The 14,849-nt window shown below is 58.5% G+C and overlaps 1 protein-coding gene across 4 annotated transcripts in view; it reads left to right on the top strand.

Moving 5' to 3' along the window:
- The window catches only part of WHRN (whirlin), a 57,496-nt gene extending 46,769 nt beyond the window's left edge, over positions 1-10,727 (top strand). For 3 of the 4 annotated variants that reach the window (XM_063353132.1, XM_063353131.1, XM_063353134.1), the window contains 5 exons: positions 4,928-4,999; positions 5,405-6,002; positions 7,921-8,099; positions 9,115-9,237; positions 9,978-10,727. In XM_063353132.1, the coding sequence (XP_063209202.1) occupies positions 4,928-4,999; positions 5,405-6,002; positions 7,921-8,099; positions 9,115-9,237; positions 9,978-10,160 (1,155 nt within the window). In that variant the 3' untranslated portion in view covers positions 10,161-10,727. The remainder of the gene's footprint in view (positions 1-4,927; positions 5,000-5,404; positions 6,003-7,920; positions 8,100-9,114; positions 9,238-9,977) is intronic. The other variant, XM_063353133.1, reaches the window with a different exon arrangement.
- Positions 10,728-14,849: the final 4,122 nt, after the last annotated feature.

Genomic DNA, 14,849 nt, shown 5'->3' with positions numbered 1-14,849 from the left:
GCGGCACGGCTGCAGGCCTTGGTGCTGCAATGCAGACAAGACCCAGCCTTGAACCAAACCCAACTGGTACCAGTGTCCCGCTCGCCCTGAACCCCCGAGTGCCGCTGACACTGGGCTTTTAGAAGGACCAGCAGCGTTGATGCCTGATGGACCCCAGCCTGCCCTTCCTCCCTTGTTACCTGCTCTAGCTGCTGCTGTGCTGTCTCGCTGGACGCGCACCCTGGCTAAATACCAGTAGGCTGGTCATATCCTGTCACGCATCCTCAGGGATGGGGGGAGAATTTTTCCTTAGGGGCCTTGGGTCTACAAAAATCTGCGCTCCAGGGCAGGAGGAGTCAGAGTACTCGCATTGTGCGTGTTCAGCCTCGGAGAAATCCTCACACAGACTTTAGAGAGGGTGGACGTGGATGTGGGGAGAGCCTCAGAAATCCCTCTGGCGTAACAGAGCTCTTGGTCGGGAGGAGGCTGAGAAGAGCTGCAGGTTTATGCCCCGCAGCGCAGCTCCATGGCGTGGAGAGTGTTCCCTCCTCCGTGTCGGGGGGCAAAATCACAGGGGTCAGTGTGTTGAGCACACACAGCAGTGGTGGAGCTGAGAGTTCCTAGTACTGCTTTGGGAGGAAGGACCTCTGGTAGCTGTGAACCTGGCCCAAAAGCCACCTCCCTCTGGGAATGGCACTTATCCAGCAGAGGATAGCTGTTCCGTCCCCAGAGTGAGTTTATCGCAGGCACCCGGAGCCGTGGGACACAGATTTCTTTGGCTTCATGACCAAAGGCAATGACACTAGGCCAGGCCCCCTGTCCCATCAGCTCTCCCTGGGTCAGTGGGTGAACTTACACCAAAACCATCCAGTATGAGACTGATCAGGACCTGCCACGTGACAAGTGGTTCCGCTATGGGGTGCTTGAAGGATACTCGGAGATAAGGCAAAGCCATGTTTGATGGTGCCCTCCACAGATGATGTGTGTCTGCCTAAGTGTCACTGTCACCTCTTATAAATCTTGGATCTCAAGATGAGTCCTGCAAAGCAGAGGTTAACTGTAGACTGCGATAACCAGAAGCAACTTGTCTGAGCAGAGCAGTACAAATTTCTAATTGCTTACAAGCAAGGCAGTCCGGCATTTCCTTTGTCCCTGCCTCCTGCCCAGCCCTCGTTGTTAGGATTAAGGAATTGAAATCCCTGTTGATTTCATTTTTCTTCTCCACTGCCTCCTAGCAAAGACGCTGCCATCCAAAGGTGCCTTCTCCTCCTAAGGGCCTGATTCCACAGGCACCGACTTGCTTCTGGCTCCCTGAAGCTGCAGGAATCGGCCCAGTGTGGTAGCCCAGTTGAGTTGCCAGCCCCTGTCTGCCCTTGGTCTCTGTTTCACAAGAAGTATAAGTAAGCAGAGGATGGCGCTGAGCTGTTCCTCGCTTTGGAAAGTGAATCACAAGCACAAGAGCTCTTTGGCAGCTGGCAGATGATCTCTGTGTCCCCAGAGGGGGAGCAGAGAAACGGGGGACCTCTTCCTTATCTATGCCCCCCGTTACAGAGCTGCTCCAGCTCCCAGCTGTCCTCTGTCCCCCCCTTCCCCCCGGGACAGGCACAGACATCCCATGTGGAGGGTTCCCATGCGCTCGGCATGATCCTTTCAGGCAGTGAGGATGGAGACAGTGAAGCCACCGCATGGCCACCATTGTGTCACCCTCAGAGCCCCCCGAAGTCTGAGAGGTCTGTGCTCAGGCTGGGGCAGGGCCGGGGGCTGTCGGGCTCCTCCAGCCCTACGGATGCATTCTGGGGTGGGAGAGGGAAGAAGGGAGAGGAGGAAAGCTGGGCTTATTCTCAGGCTGGCGCAGTTGTTCAAAATTTAAACCCTGTGGGAGTCAGCCGAGAAGCTCTGCAAAGCTCTCGTTAGCAGTAACTGGAAAATAAGGGACTCATTTGGAGCTGTGAGGTTAATTAAAGGTTGAGTTATATTCCCCAGGGAGGTGGCAGTTTCTCCACCACTTAATCTGCGAATGGAAAGTGGCTGCCTGTCTGAAAGATGCTCTCCGGCTCCATCGCTCGTGCCATGGACTCCATGTAAGATAGGAAGGACAAAAGTTTTCCAGCTGCACCCTGCGGAGGGGCTGGAAGGGCCTCGCCTGGCCTCCAATTTCTATAAATAACTAGAAAATAAATGGGGTAAAGGAGCAGAAAGTCAGTAGGAGGGAGCAGCTTCAATAAATACTCATTTTTCAGAGCAGTGGCACGTGGCTTCGATGGGTCTTTCAAGGGAAATCCAGGAAAGCACAGCCTTAAAATAGCCAATTCCTGAAAGCAAATGTGCTCGGTTTAAAAGCCATTACATTTTATAGCCCAGAGCAATTTCTATTTAATTGCTTTTGCCCCCAAAGTCCTAAGCTTGGGGAAAGGCAAATCTCCTGCTTGCACAGTTCAGCAGAAAAAAGTGCCCTGAAGAAGATGAGCAGTATTAGTGTCCCTGGCTGTTCCGGGAGAGCGGAGCCGGGGCAGCGGGATTAGGGCCATCTGGCCGGGCTGGCAGGGGCACACGGGGCGCAGCTGGCTGTGCCCACCCTCCCTTTGCCACGAGGAGTCAAATCTTAGTGCAGACTGGTCCTAGCTGTGAGGCTGGGGCTGGGACATGGCACATGAGCTCTGCGATGGGCTTGGTGTCATGGTGATGGGCACAGAGTTCAGGGGCAGGACGGGGGGAGATGACACTGGCAGATTTTTCGGGGGCGTGGGGCAGACTCTTCTCTCTTTAGTAGCAACGTAACTACGACTATTCGACAGCAGGCTGCTCCCGGTCATATCGCAGGGCGCTGCTCCTCGTGCATTTGCCCGGAGTTCAGCGAACTCTCGGAGGCAGGTTGAGGCTGGCAGGGGCAGGGCTGGAGAGGGAAGAGGTAGGGACACAGCCGAGATCCTCCCAAACGCGGCCAGGCCGGTGCTGAAACGCCGCCATCTCCGCCTTGGCTCCTTTCCTTGTGCACGCAGCCATTTGGCTGGATTAAATGCTCCGGGCAGCATCTGGAGGTGGGCTGGTGCGGGCGGGAGGGTGATGCTTGGGCAGGGTTCTGCAGGGCAGCTTTCTCCTTAGAGGGAAGGAGGGGGGAGCTCTGCGGTGAGCGCGCTGGTGCAGTTTGGGGCAATTTCCCCAGCGCTGGGTTTTGTCCAGCTGAGCATCTCCGCTCCTCGGCGTCACGCAGGGACACGGTGGCGCTTGAGCTTTTTAAACTCATTGGCACTTCAATCAAATTTGAAGTCCTGTTGCCCACGCGTGCACAACCCGGAGCAGTTCATGATCATTTTAATCAATACAAAGGCAGGTTGCTTTTGAAATAGCCCTACCTGCCTCTTCTCTAGGCTCAGACATATGGTATCGCCCCGTCCTTCCTGCCAGCGCTTGGACCCGCGCAGTCCTGCGGCACATCAGGTCTAGCTGAAGCCCAGTCTTTCTGTTGCTGCCAAATTTTTGTTTCAGTTTTCTTTCTGTTTCAGCCAAATTTTCTGCCCTGGCTGGGACACACAGTCACTAACCCAAGAAGGGGTGGGGGAATTTTCCCCTTCAAAAGCCACCTGCCTTTACATTGGATTAATTGATGATCAAATCAACCCTCATCAAAGGTTTCCTGAGCTAATACTTTCCCTGTCACTCCCTCAACAAGCCATTTCTTTTAGTTCTCGTTCTCCAGGGTTCCTTCTGAAGCCACAGAGATAAAAGCACTTTCCATCAATGTTTTTCCTGCTTCTCTAATGCTCTTAATTGTCTCCCATGTCTATTTTGGGACGCTAACATCTTACAGGCGCAGCAGCAGCCTCCAGCAGATGGGGGAAATGCAGATGCACCAGCGTTTCAACTAATCGGTTGTTTACCCTGCAATAAATAACAGACAGTTAAACACAAACTGTACCCTGCCCATTCCAGCACAAACACACAAACATCCCGGTGAACGTGATGGAAATGAAGTACACCCTTTCTGAGCAGCGGCAGACATGTCTCCGGATCAGGAGTTACTGGGGGAGGCGGGTGCTGAGTCCAGATTTGCTCTTAGGGGGCCGTGCAGGGGATCCAGGCGGAGCTGAGACTGTGCCCTGCGGGCAGAGCATCCCCTGGGACTGTACCTGGTGCCTGCTGGGGACAAAGCAGGTCTAGCCCATGGCTCTGGGTGAGACTCGGGACGGGCTGGGATCAGCCCTGCTCAGGGCCAGGCCAGGCATGGCTCGCCAGGGCAGAGCTTCACACCCAGCCTCCACTGCGACCCCCCGGTTCTGCCCAGTTCTGTTACTTAGCCAGGGTGCCTCTCTGCTCGGCTTGACAGCATCCAGCGTCCTCTCCTTGGGTCCATCCTGATGGACAGCTGCCCCTGCGCAGACAAACCGACAGATTCCCGAAGCCCTTCTTGATTTCTAGAGCTGTGAGGCGTTCAGAGCTGTGTCGTGACATTTTCTAATGACGTTTTGACTCATAAAGGGAAGGCAGTGGCGGTGGCTTCTGTTCGCATCTGAGACCAACTGCTCTGGTTTGCAAGGGAGGGAAGTTTTAAACTTTTTCATTGCCCTTCCCCTGGGAAAGATCCAGATATTGAACCTGCAGCCCACTGAGTTCCTCCCCTCCTTCCAAATTACAGAGGAGCTGGGATTTGGGTTAAGAGGAGGATGCTCCTCTGCTACAGAGGAAATTACCCTGGTAGGGCAGGGTCACAGCATGCTTTGAGCACGCTTCTTAGCTTGGGAGAGTTCGTTTTCCCAACCAAGTCGCTTTGCTCATACATGTGAGTCTCTAGGGAACCTCCCAGGAAACCAAAACCTTTGGGGTGAAAGGCTGGCCTTGCGTGGGGGGTTTGGGCAATGCATCACTCTGCATGTTCCCCATCATGCTGGCACTGTGGTGGTTGCTCCTTGCTGCTGTGACCGGGTTTTCTTTTCCTTCTTTGCCCTCTCAGAACACGTCGGAATTGGAGGGAGGTGGAGATGGCCACCAAAGTAGCATCAACACCCTGCCGGACATCTCCCTGGTAAGACACTGCGCCGTGCTGCCACGCCTCGGGTGGGAGCTGGAGGCAAATTGCTGATGCCGAGTTTTGCCTCAGCTTCTGTAGCTCTTTGCTACATCACCTGCCCCTGGACGTCACCGCAGTCACTGAAGGGAATTAATCAGACCGGTTAGGATGAAGGATTCTGGCTGTTTGAATAAGGGTAGCTTCTGTGCGAACCAGAGCAAAAGTTGGGTAGTTTGTCCTCTAATCGTCCTCATTTGTGAGTCATGTTCTTAGTGCCAATGAGGTCAGAAAGGCGTTTCTATGAAAATCAGCTCGTTTTGCCGTGGTCACTGTGAGAAGGAAGATGCAGGTGACTGCAGGTCTGGGGAAGTTTTGCCGCTGAGCGTGGTGTCCTAAAGGCTTCTATTCTTGGTTTGGCAGGATGATCTCTCCTCCTTCCCAGATGAACCGCCCAACTTCAAGCCTCCGCCTCCTCCTTCAGCCCCTCAGATGCTGGACCCATCCGCTGCCCAGCACAGGAACCCAGGGAAAGACAAGCCCAAGCGCCCTTCCTCCGAGTCCTCTCAGTCAGGCCTCTTCTTCGTAGCCCCCCGAAACCCCACGCCCCCTCCCAGCCTCCCCGAGAAGGACACAGTCAGCGTGACCTCCACTGCTACCACGTCCACCGAGGATTCTGCCCCAAGCGCTATCTATGCTACCATTTCCCCAGCCCTGCATGGCTCCAGGAGGCAAATGGATGCCCACCTCTCCCTGGTCAACCAGCACCCCATTGGTCCCTTCCCCAGGGTTCAGTCCCCAACAAGGTTGAAGAGCCCATCCCCAGAGGGCCCTGCAGCCGGTGGGCTTCAGAGCCCCCCTTCCCCATCCCCTCCTCCTCCCCCGTCCCACCCGGCACCCCCTCCACCGGACAAGGGCAGCCCCCAGGCCGTGGCCAACCAGCATTTCATCATGGTAGAGGTGCACCAACCCAACAGCGAGCCCGACGTCAATGAAGTGAGGCCTTTGCCCCAGGCCAGAGGTGGGTGTCAACGTTATCAGCCGTGGGGTGAAAAAAACCTTCTCTGGGGTGTTCCTCAAGAAACGGGAGAAGAGAAGGATCTCAAGAGCAGGAACTGGGGGGAGGTTTGGAAGAGGGAGACCTGTGTCAAGCTGCAGGTCCCTGCCTGAGCAGCAGGTTGGTTCCAGGGCCTCTCCCTTCCTGGCGGGGATTTGGGCTGGCACCGCCTGCCAGGGAAGGGTCACAAGAGCAAACGTCCTGATTTTGGTTCGAACCGCAGGTCGGTAGGGTAGGGTAAAAAGCCACAGAGCCTGGATTGGTGGCAGCGTTTGGTAGCTGTGTGTCGGTTTGCTTTTTTTCCCCCCGCCCCGAGATGAATTTTCAATTACAGAACACAGCTTGACAGCCTCATGACCAAAAAAAAAAGTGAAAATCCAGGAAACATATAAAAGCCTCCGCAGTGTTAGCATCGGCAGTGTTGGTAGTCTCGGAGATAAAGCCCTCGGCACTGGGTTTTGGCAACGCTGGAAAACCTGTGAAGCCCAGGGCCAGAGCAGCCAGCTCCCCATCGGCATTCAGGATGCTCTCCAAAGCTTTCCAAAGCCTCCCTGGGCTTCCAGCGCCATTCAGGCTGGCCTTTACTTAAAGACCAAGCTCTGTGAGGCAGTTGATTGCAATTTATTTGTGTGGGCTTTGCTGTGTTAGTTAATAAAATCTGCTTCCAGTGGGGTTTGAAAAGAAACAATTCTGGGATTTTCCCATTAACTCCAGGTGTTGCCAAAAAAAAATGATTGTACCCACACAGAGCTTGCAGGTCAGATTTATCCTGAGCACATCCCAGAGGAAAAAGGAGTGGAAATGAGGGATGAACGTGCTGGGCTCCACAGGTCCTTTGGCAAATGGCTCTGGTCCAGCGGGCATGGGAAGGGTGGCCCTGGAGCCCTGAGGGTGCCCAGGAGGATGGGCTCTGCTTTCGGCTGAGACCCTTTGGGGCTGGGGGTACCCCCAGCATTCCCGAGACCCCATCACCCCCCTGGAAATGCCCGATTTGCGTCCAGGCTCCGTGCGACCCGATGCGAGTGGCATTGTCGCCCTCCTGTGGCACAATCATAGAATCATAGGGTTGGCAGGGCCCTCTGGAGATCACCCAGTCCCACCCCCGGCCAGAGCAGGGTCACCCAGAGCAGGTGGCACAGGAACGCGTCCAGGCGGGGTTGGAATGTCTCCAGAGACGGAGACTCCCCCACCTCTCTGGGCAGCCTGTGCCAGCGCTCTGCCACCCTCACAGCAAAGAAGTTCCTCCTCATGTTGAGATGGAACTTCCCAGGGGCAAGTTTGTGCCCATTACCCCTTGTCCTCCCACTGCAATGAGTTCCCGACTGCCGGGGTGATGGATGAGGGGCTGGAGCGCCCGAGGGGTCCCAGCAGTGTGACCCCCAACTCCTCACACGCTCCAAGTCCCAGAGTGATTTTCCAGACCCTCAGCCCTTTCTGCAGGTCCTGCTGTTCCTGACACTCATTGCCAGAGTTTCGATCTGCATCCAGAGTCTTCGTCCTCCAAGGGGAGGAAGCTTCTTCCTGGCATCTCCTCTTTGCTCAGGTCTGTCTCCGTCTCCTCCCAGACCCTGGTCTTGAGTATGGGCTGGCTCAAACTGGCATCTAGCAGCATCCCTGAGCTCATCACCCTCTTCTCCCATCCCAGTTCAGGATCTGGGTTGGATCCTGGACATGGGTTTGAGGCTGCTTGTTCCTCCCTGGGCCCAACTCTGCTCTTCAGGCGGGGTTCGCTGGGGAACCCCGCTCTAAGTCTAAATCCCAGGGAACCTGCCCAGCCCTGGGAGCGGGTGAGATGTCCTCCCTCTGGTAGGTGGCCCTGTGGGTGCTCGGCTGGCCGCAGAGCCGTGCTGCCCAGCCTCTAACAGCCCTCGTCTCTCCCCAGCCTCCACGCTCTCCCAGCTGTCGGACAGCGGGCAGACCCTCAGCGAGGACAGCGGGGTGGACATCGGGGAGGTGGAGATGAGCGGCAAGGACAAGAGCCGGCAGCCGGTCCCTGGGAAAAGCCGAAGCCTCAAGGAGGCAACGAGGAACGAGGGGGCGGCAGAAGGGGCTTCCAAGCCGGTGAGGCTGGGTGCCCCGGGGCCTCGAGGTGCTGCCGTGGGTGGGAGGTGGGCACCCGGGGGTGCCAAGGGGCAGTGCTGGTCCCCGCTGCCTCGTCCAGCCATCTGCCGGTTCTGCTCCCGCTGCCTGTGGGCAGCAGCCTCTCGTGTGTGCTCTGGTGGGTTATTTATCCTCTTGTTCAATGAGCTGAGTCAGCTCGTTGGTGGGCTGAGCTGTGGGGAAGGGAGCCGGGAGCGGCTGAGAGGGGCTGATTCACCCCATCCTGAGTAAATCCAGTCCCTCCCAGCTCCAGCAGGCAGCTGCTTGGGACATAGAGTCATAGAATCGTTTAGGGTGGAAGAGACCTTTAAGATCATCAAGTCCAAACGTTAACTCAGCGCTGCCACTAAACCATGTCTACGCTACATCTATATATCTTTTAAATACTTCCAGGGATGGCAATTCCATCACTTCCCTGGGCAGCCTGTTCCAATGTTTAATTTCCCTTTCAGTGAAGACATTTTTCCCAATATCCGATCTAACTGCCTAGTGCAACTTGAGGCCGTTTCCCCTTGTCCCATCGCCTGTTCCTTGGGAGAAGAGACCGACCCCCCCTGGCTGCCCCCTCCTTTCAGGGGGTTGTAGAGAGCGAGAAGGTCTCCCCTCAGCCTCCTCTTCTCCAGGCTGAACACCCCCAGCTCCCTCAGCACATGGCAGCGTTCCTGGCTCCGAGGGGACATCTGCAGGGCACAACGTCCCACGTCACCTGGAAGGTGGCATCAGGCATCAGAAGTAAATTGGAAGGTTTCTGATGGTGGCGCGGTTAGGGGTGTAGGGAGGCAGTCGGAGCGCTGCTCCACTCCTCCCCAAGCCCTTCCAGACCTGCACACTGTTGGGATCATGGCCATGGATGTCAGGAGTTAGAGGAATTGCAGGCAGTGTGTCTGTCCCTCTCCCGTGGAAGCTGCCGTGGGGCACCGGCTGAGGAAGCGCAGTGCCCGGCCTCCCTTGGCAGCGCTGCCATCTCTCCCCGCAGCCAGGGCTCCTGGAGCCCACGTCGTGTCTCATCCGAGTGTCCAAGAGCGCACCGACCTTGGGGATCGCCATCGAGGGTGGAGCAAACACGCGGCAGCCGCTGCCCCGCATCGTCACCATCCAGGTAGGGCAGGCTGAGAATGGGAAGAATTCAGTGCATATCCCATACTTCTCCTCCCTGGACATCAGGAAAGCCCTTCAACCACGGCCAGACCATGGGGGATTTTGGAGGTGTGCTTTCCTCCTCAATAGCCCTGCATCTCCCTGGGTATCAGAGGCATCATTCTGCCGGGGGGGGCGTTGCTGAGGATTGCATTCATGTCCCGCGGATGATCCCATACCATAAAGCACGTCCTGGGAGCCAAGGATTTGCTGCAGACATTTCGGAGAGGGGGGCAGTCTGGGCAGCCCCAAAAGCTTGGCTGGTGTCTCCAGATGTCTGGAAAGTCCCTTTTTCTGCTCAGATAAGAGGGTTGGGAAGGGGGAATGGTGGATGATAGCTGGGGAACCGAGCCCTCGGGTGCTGTCTCCCCACACTCTTTCCTCTGCTGTTTACTTGGGGCAAAATTCAAGTGATTTGCAGCAAAAGAAAAACAGAGCTGACAGCCCCTTGGTTATTCTTGGCCATCCCAGCCGGCGCTGCGCTCCAGGAGCAAGCAGGAGGGAAGCCAAATTCATCCCCTCTTTCCAAAATGTGAAATGTTTCATTTCCATCGTGTTCACCCTGCCCCGGCGAACGCCGGGGCAGGGTGAACACGATGGAAATGAAACATTTCACATTTTCCCCAAACCGCCTGTTATTTCATCCCTGGGTTGAGCCAGGGGGGCGGTTGGGACCATGAGTTGACCATCTCTCTCCCGCAGCGCGGAGGTTCGGCGCACAACTGCGGGAAGCTGAAGGTGGGCCACGTCATTTTGGAGGTGAACGGGACGGGGCTGCGGGGCAAAGAGCATCGGGAAGCCGCCCGTATCATCGCTGAAGCCTTTAAGCTGAAGGAAAAGGACTACATCGATTTCTTGGTCACAGAATTCAACGTCGCGCTTTAGGAACCCAACTGGGTTTTGGGAGCGTGGCTTGGGAGGGGGAGTACCCGAACGGGGATGAAAGGCAGCGCCGAGGTGGGAAAGCAGCATCCCACCACGCAGAACCCTCGCCCACTGCGCTACCCTGCACGTACAGACACCCCCATCTCGTCCCCAGATGTCCCCCCCACCCACCGCAGACTCTCACTGCCTGGGTAGGGCAGGCTGAGAACGGGCAGAACTCAGCGCACGTCCCTTAAAGTCTTCATCCCTGTCCTCTCTGGGGTGGGGGGGCTGCCCTCTGGGGACACCCTCTCCCCCCTCGGCCAGGCTGGGGAGCGGGGCGGGAGGATGGCGGAGGTCTGGGTGTCCCCGCTGTCATTTGAGTGCCACACGCAGAGGAAGGTGGGCCCGTGGCTCAGGCTGGAGGGGTTTTCAGGCGGTCGCTGCTCCCTTGGGCGCTGGCCCCTGTGCCCGGGCAGGTGGGATGGGCCACGGGTGGGGATGCGGAGAGAGCAACCGGAGGCCTTGTAAATTGCTGGCAACATCGTCGTATTTATATATACAGAGCTTGTGCTTTTAATTTTTCAATAAATCTATCAGGTTAGAAAAAGGATGGGTTTGTGGGGGTTTCCTGGGGGCTGGGGCAGGGGGTTGGGTAGGGAGATGAGGGGCAGGGATGCCTATGGGGCACCCCAGTACCAGCAGGGCAGGTAGGGGTGCGGTGGCCATGGGCAAAACTGACCCATCCGCAGAGAGGAGGTCCACCATCCCCATCCCATCCCCATCCATCCCTGTCCCCATCCGTCTCCACCCATCCCCGTCTCCATCCCCATCCATCGCCATCCCTGTCTCCATCCCCATCTATCCCCATCCCCATCCCATCTCTATCCCCATCCCCATCCCACGCCCATCCCCATCCCATCCCCATCTATCCCCATCCCTATCTATTCCCATCCCCATCCCATCCCCATCTGTCCCCATCCTGATCTATCCCTATGCCGTCCCGTCCCGTCCCGTCCCGTCCCGGCCCCACCGGCCCCGGCCCCGGCCCCGGCCCCGGCCCCGGCCCCGGCCCCGGCCCCGGCCCCGGCCCCGGCCCCGGCGGTCCCGTTCCGCCCCACCAGGGGGTGCCTTCCCTGCATAAATTATGACAATGAGCACCACCCTCCGCGGCTCTGATTGGCCGCCCGCCGTGGGCTACGCGAATAGGGCGGGGAGGGCTGGCTTGATGCTAACGACCGTCCGCTCCCGGCGCGGCGGCGCGCGCGGATTGGCGGGAAGCGGCGGGGATGCAAATGAGGGCGCGGGCCCCGCCCCCCGCCGCCGGCGGCGCGCGCTATTGTCCGGCGGGGCCGGGCCGGGAGCGGCGCCGGGAGCGGGATCGGGAGCGGGATCGGGATCGGGAGCGGGACCAGCACCAGCACCAGGACCAGGATCGGGAGCGGACCGGGGCCGCCCAGCGCCGGGCGAATAGGGTCTGGCCGGGCCCTCCTTGCAGGTGGGCAGCGGCCGCGGGGCAGCTGTTGCGTGCGGGGGGCGGGGAGTCCCCTCCAGCGGTGCTCTCGGGACAGATGTGCGTGTGTGTCCCCAGCGGTGCTCCCGGGACAGATGTGTCCCCCCTCCCCAAGCTGTGCCCCGGGGCGGTGTCCGGAACCGGCTTAGGGCGTGGGGACAGCGCGGCGCGGCTGCTCCCTGCGAGCCGCCCGCTGCAGCTGGAGGGAGGGAGAGGGCCCCGGGGGCACCGCTGGATGCGCAGCTGGATGCGCAGCTGGGGGCCCGCGGGGATGGACCCATCCCGGGGGCTGCAGGCAGCACCCCCCGGCGCTGCTGAGCCCGGCTCTGGGTGACAGCTGGGAGCCGGTTGGGGTCCCTGGGCGGAGGAGGGGATGCCTGCCCCGCTGGGGTCCCCGCAGCCCAGGGGATGCTGCGGGAGGGTGGGGGACACGCCGCTGCGTCGCTTGTCGCCAATCCCTGTCCTGCCCATGCCGCCCCATGCCACCCCACACCGCCCCACGCCGCCACCGCCTTCACCGCCCCGAGGAAACTTCTCATAACTTTCCTTATTCCGGCGGTTTGTCCCCATCCGGGCCCGAATCAATCCTCCGGCTTGTGCCAGAGGATTTCAGGAGGGTTTCATCAGGCTGGCGTGGCCGAGGCCACCGAGGGGGACACGAAGCCAAGGCCGGGGCTCGCCCGGAGGTTGCGGGACGCGAGGCCCTGCCGCTGCCTGCGGCTGCTCTGAGGAAGTTGCGCGGGCTGCCTTCAACTTCAGTTCCTTGTTTTATTTAAAGGGCAGCCGTGAGCTCACCCTTACAGTCAGTTCCCTGCAGCCAGTGGGTGCCGGGGCGGGGGGGGGGTCGCGGGTTTCCCTCGCTCCCCAGCACTCCTCCGAAGCGCCCCAGACACGCGTGTTTTAAGGACTCCCCGGAGAACATAGCGGTGGATGCTCTGTTTACCCAGATCCATCCCGTTGCTCGTTAACCCCATCACACGTTCCCGTTTGCTCAGGGCCCCCCCGCATCCCCCGCCGCCTCTCCCTGTCCTCTGCTAATAAGGGATCTCTGTGCCACCGGCTCGGTGGCGGTGGCAGCTCTCTCCAGACGGGGATTAAGGCCGCCCTTGGCCGGCATTACGGCCATCGGCAGCCCCCGGCTCCCCCCCGGCACATTGGGGTTCAGCCCCGGGGTGGAAATGCGCAGCTTTCCGGGGCACGGTGACAAGGGGACAAGGCCGTCCCCAGGGAGGACAGGGCCCTGCGTCCAGGGAAGGAGGGTTCGTGTGCCGGGGAGGAGGCAGGAAAGCGGCCGCCGGAGCAGCTCCTTCTCCCTCCGCGGGGCTTCGCTTCGGTGCGAGTGATGGAGAGATGCCATTTCCACGGGGTTTCTGTACCTCTCCGTGGGGATGTGCCCATGTGGGGGACCTGCGAGGGGGGACGTGACCCCTCCGGGCAGAGGAACTGGGGGGACGGGTGGGTTTTAGAGCGCTGGTAGGAGGGGGGTGTGCTTTCGGAGGACGAGGAGGGGTTTGTCGGGCTCTTCCTCGCTCTGGTGGTTTCTCCCTTGTTTTAATGGGAAATAGTGGGAAGCAAGAAAGCAGCGTTTCCGCTTCTCTGCCCTCTTTCACGCTCATGAAATGGGACTCTCTGGGCTTTTAAAAAAAAAAAAAAAAAAAAAAAAAAAAAGAAGGGGTTTATAAACCAGGAATTCCTCCCTCCTGGAGTGCAGAAGCCTCTTGCCAAGTTTCAGCCCCAGGCTGTTCTTCTGGCCTCCTTCAAACCGCGCACACGCACACAACCCCCACACCCCAAAAAAAAAAAAAAAAAAAAAAAAAAAAGAGAGGTTTTTGGATGGCAGCGCCGATCCTGCGCGGGGTTTGGATGAAAAGACGAGCCGAAGAGGGGAAGGGGAAAGCGGGGAAGCTGCGAGAGACCCGCATTCCCCGTAAAAACTAGCCCTCCCGAGCCCCCCCCCCCGCCCCTTGCTGGCCACCAGGATGAAACCTCAGACCCCGCTTGCGGGGGTTTTTTTTGACGCTCGAGCAGAAAAAAGGTATATTTTTATCTGCCGAGCCCTGGGCTGCCGGGCTTTTTAGCTGAAAGAAAAAATTCCGGGGCGGGGGGGGGGGGTCCCCAGCTGCAGGGAGGGCTCTGGAGGCGGGGGCTGGGGTGTAGATCCCTGGGGGGATGCGGGTGAAACCTCTTGGACATCAGGTTTAGGAAAATAAAATATCTGTCCTCTGCCCGGGATGGGGGTTAAAGCCCCCCCTGCGTCCCAGACGGGCACGAATGTGCCCGTCTGGGACGCAGGGGGGGCTTTAACCCCCCCTCCCGGGCAAAGGATGGTGGCCCCGTGCGTGTCCCCCCTGCCCCGCCGCCCCCCCCCACCTTCCATGTCACCGAGCGAGCCCCGGGGCGGGGGATGTGGCATCTCTCCTCGGCTGTCACCGCGGATAAAACCCGAAAGGGCCTCACTGCGCCGCTTTTCCTCTGCCTCAACACGCGTGCGATGAGTTGGGCGCTCTCAGCCTCCCGCCTCCGCTCTGTCCCACGGGGGTTTGGTGGGTGGGGGGGGGGGGAGGACACAGGGATGGGATCGCTGTGGCTGGGGAGGGCGGGGGGGGTGTCAGAGATGAGGAGCTGAGGGTGGAGACAGGCAGAGACCTGGCAGCGCTCATCACCGCCCTGAGCATCCCCTCCCTCACCCCAACACCTCCAACCCCGAAGCACAACGTGGGACACCCCCTGGTGAGGAGGCAGAGAGGTGGGGGGGGGGGGGGTAAAGGGGCTGGGGGTCTCAGGCAGAGTGTAATTCAGGCGTTCCAGGCATTTTCTAGCTGAGGCTTTTAAATTTCTTTTCATCCCTTTTCTCCGCTGACTCCGTTGCAAAATCCTGGCTTTCAAACAGCAAGATTTAAAAAAAAAAAAAAGAAGAAAAAATATGTATTTATACACACACATATATACACACACTATATATATATATTTATACATTATTATATATAATATATATATATTTATACACATATGGGATTGTTTGCGTTTGCTTTGTGGTTCCTGAGTACGTAGCCACATCATTTCCCGAGCTTTTCTGTGCCTCTCAACTCATTTAAAGGCCGGGGCAGGGGGGTGGAATCCCAGATTTTTCTCTCTTACCGCCGTGACCGTCGGTGGAGGGACTTTCTGGGCAAGCGACGAACGAACGCGGCTGGATT

Source organism: Chroicocephalus ridibundus, chromosome 15 (genome assembly GCF_963924245.1).
Source record: "Chroicocephalus ridibundus chromosome 15, bChrRid1.1, whole genome shotgun sequence".
Classification (NCBI taxonomy): Eukaryota; Metazoa; Chordata; class Aves; order Charadriiformes; family Laridae; genus Chroicocephalus; species Chroicocephalus ridibundus.
Note: the sequence above shows the minus strand (reverse complement) of the source record. Positions and strands in the feature narration are given on the sequence as shown.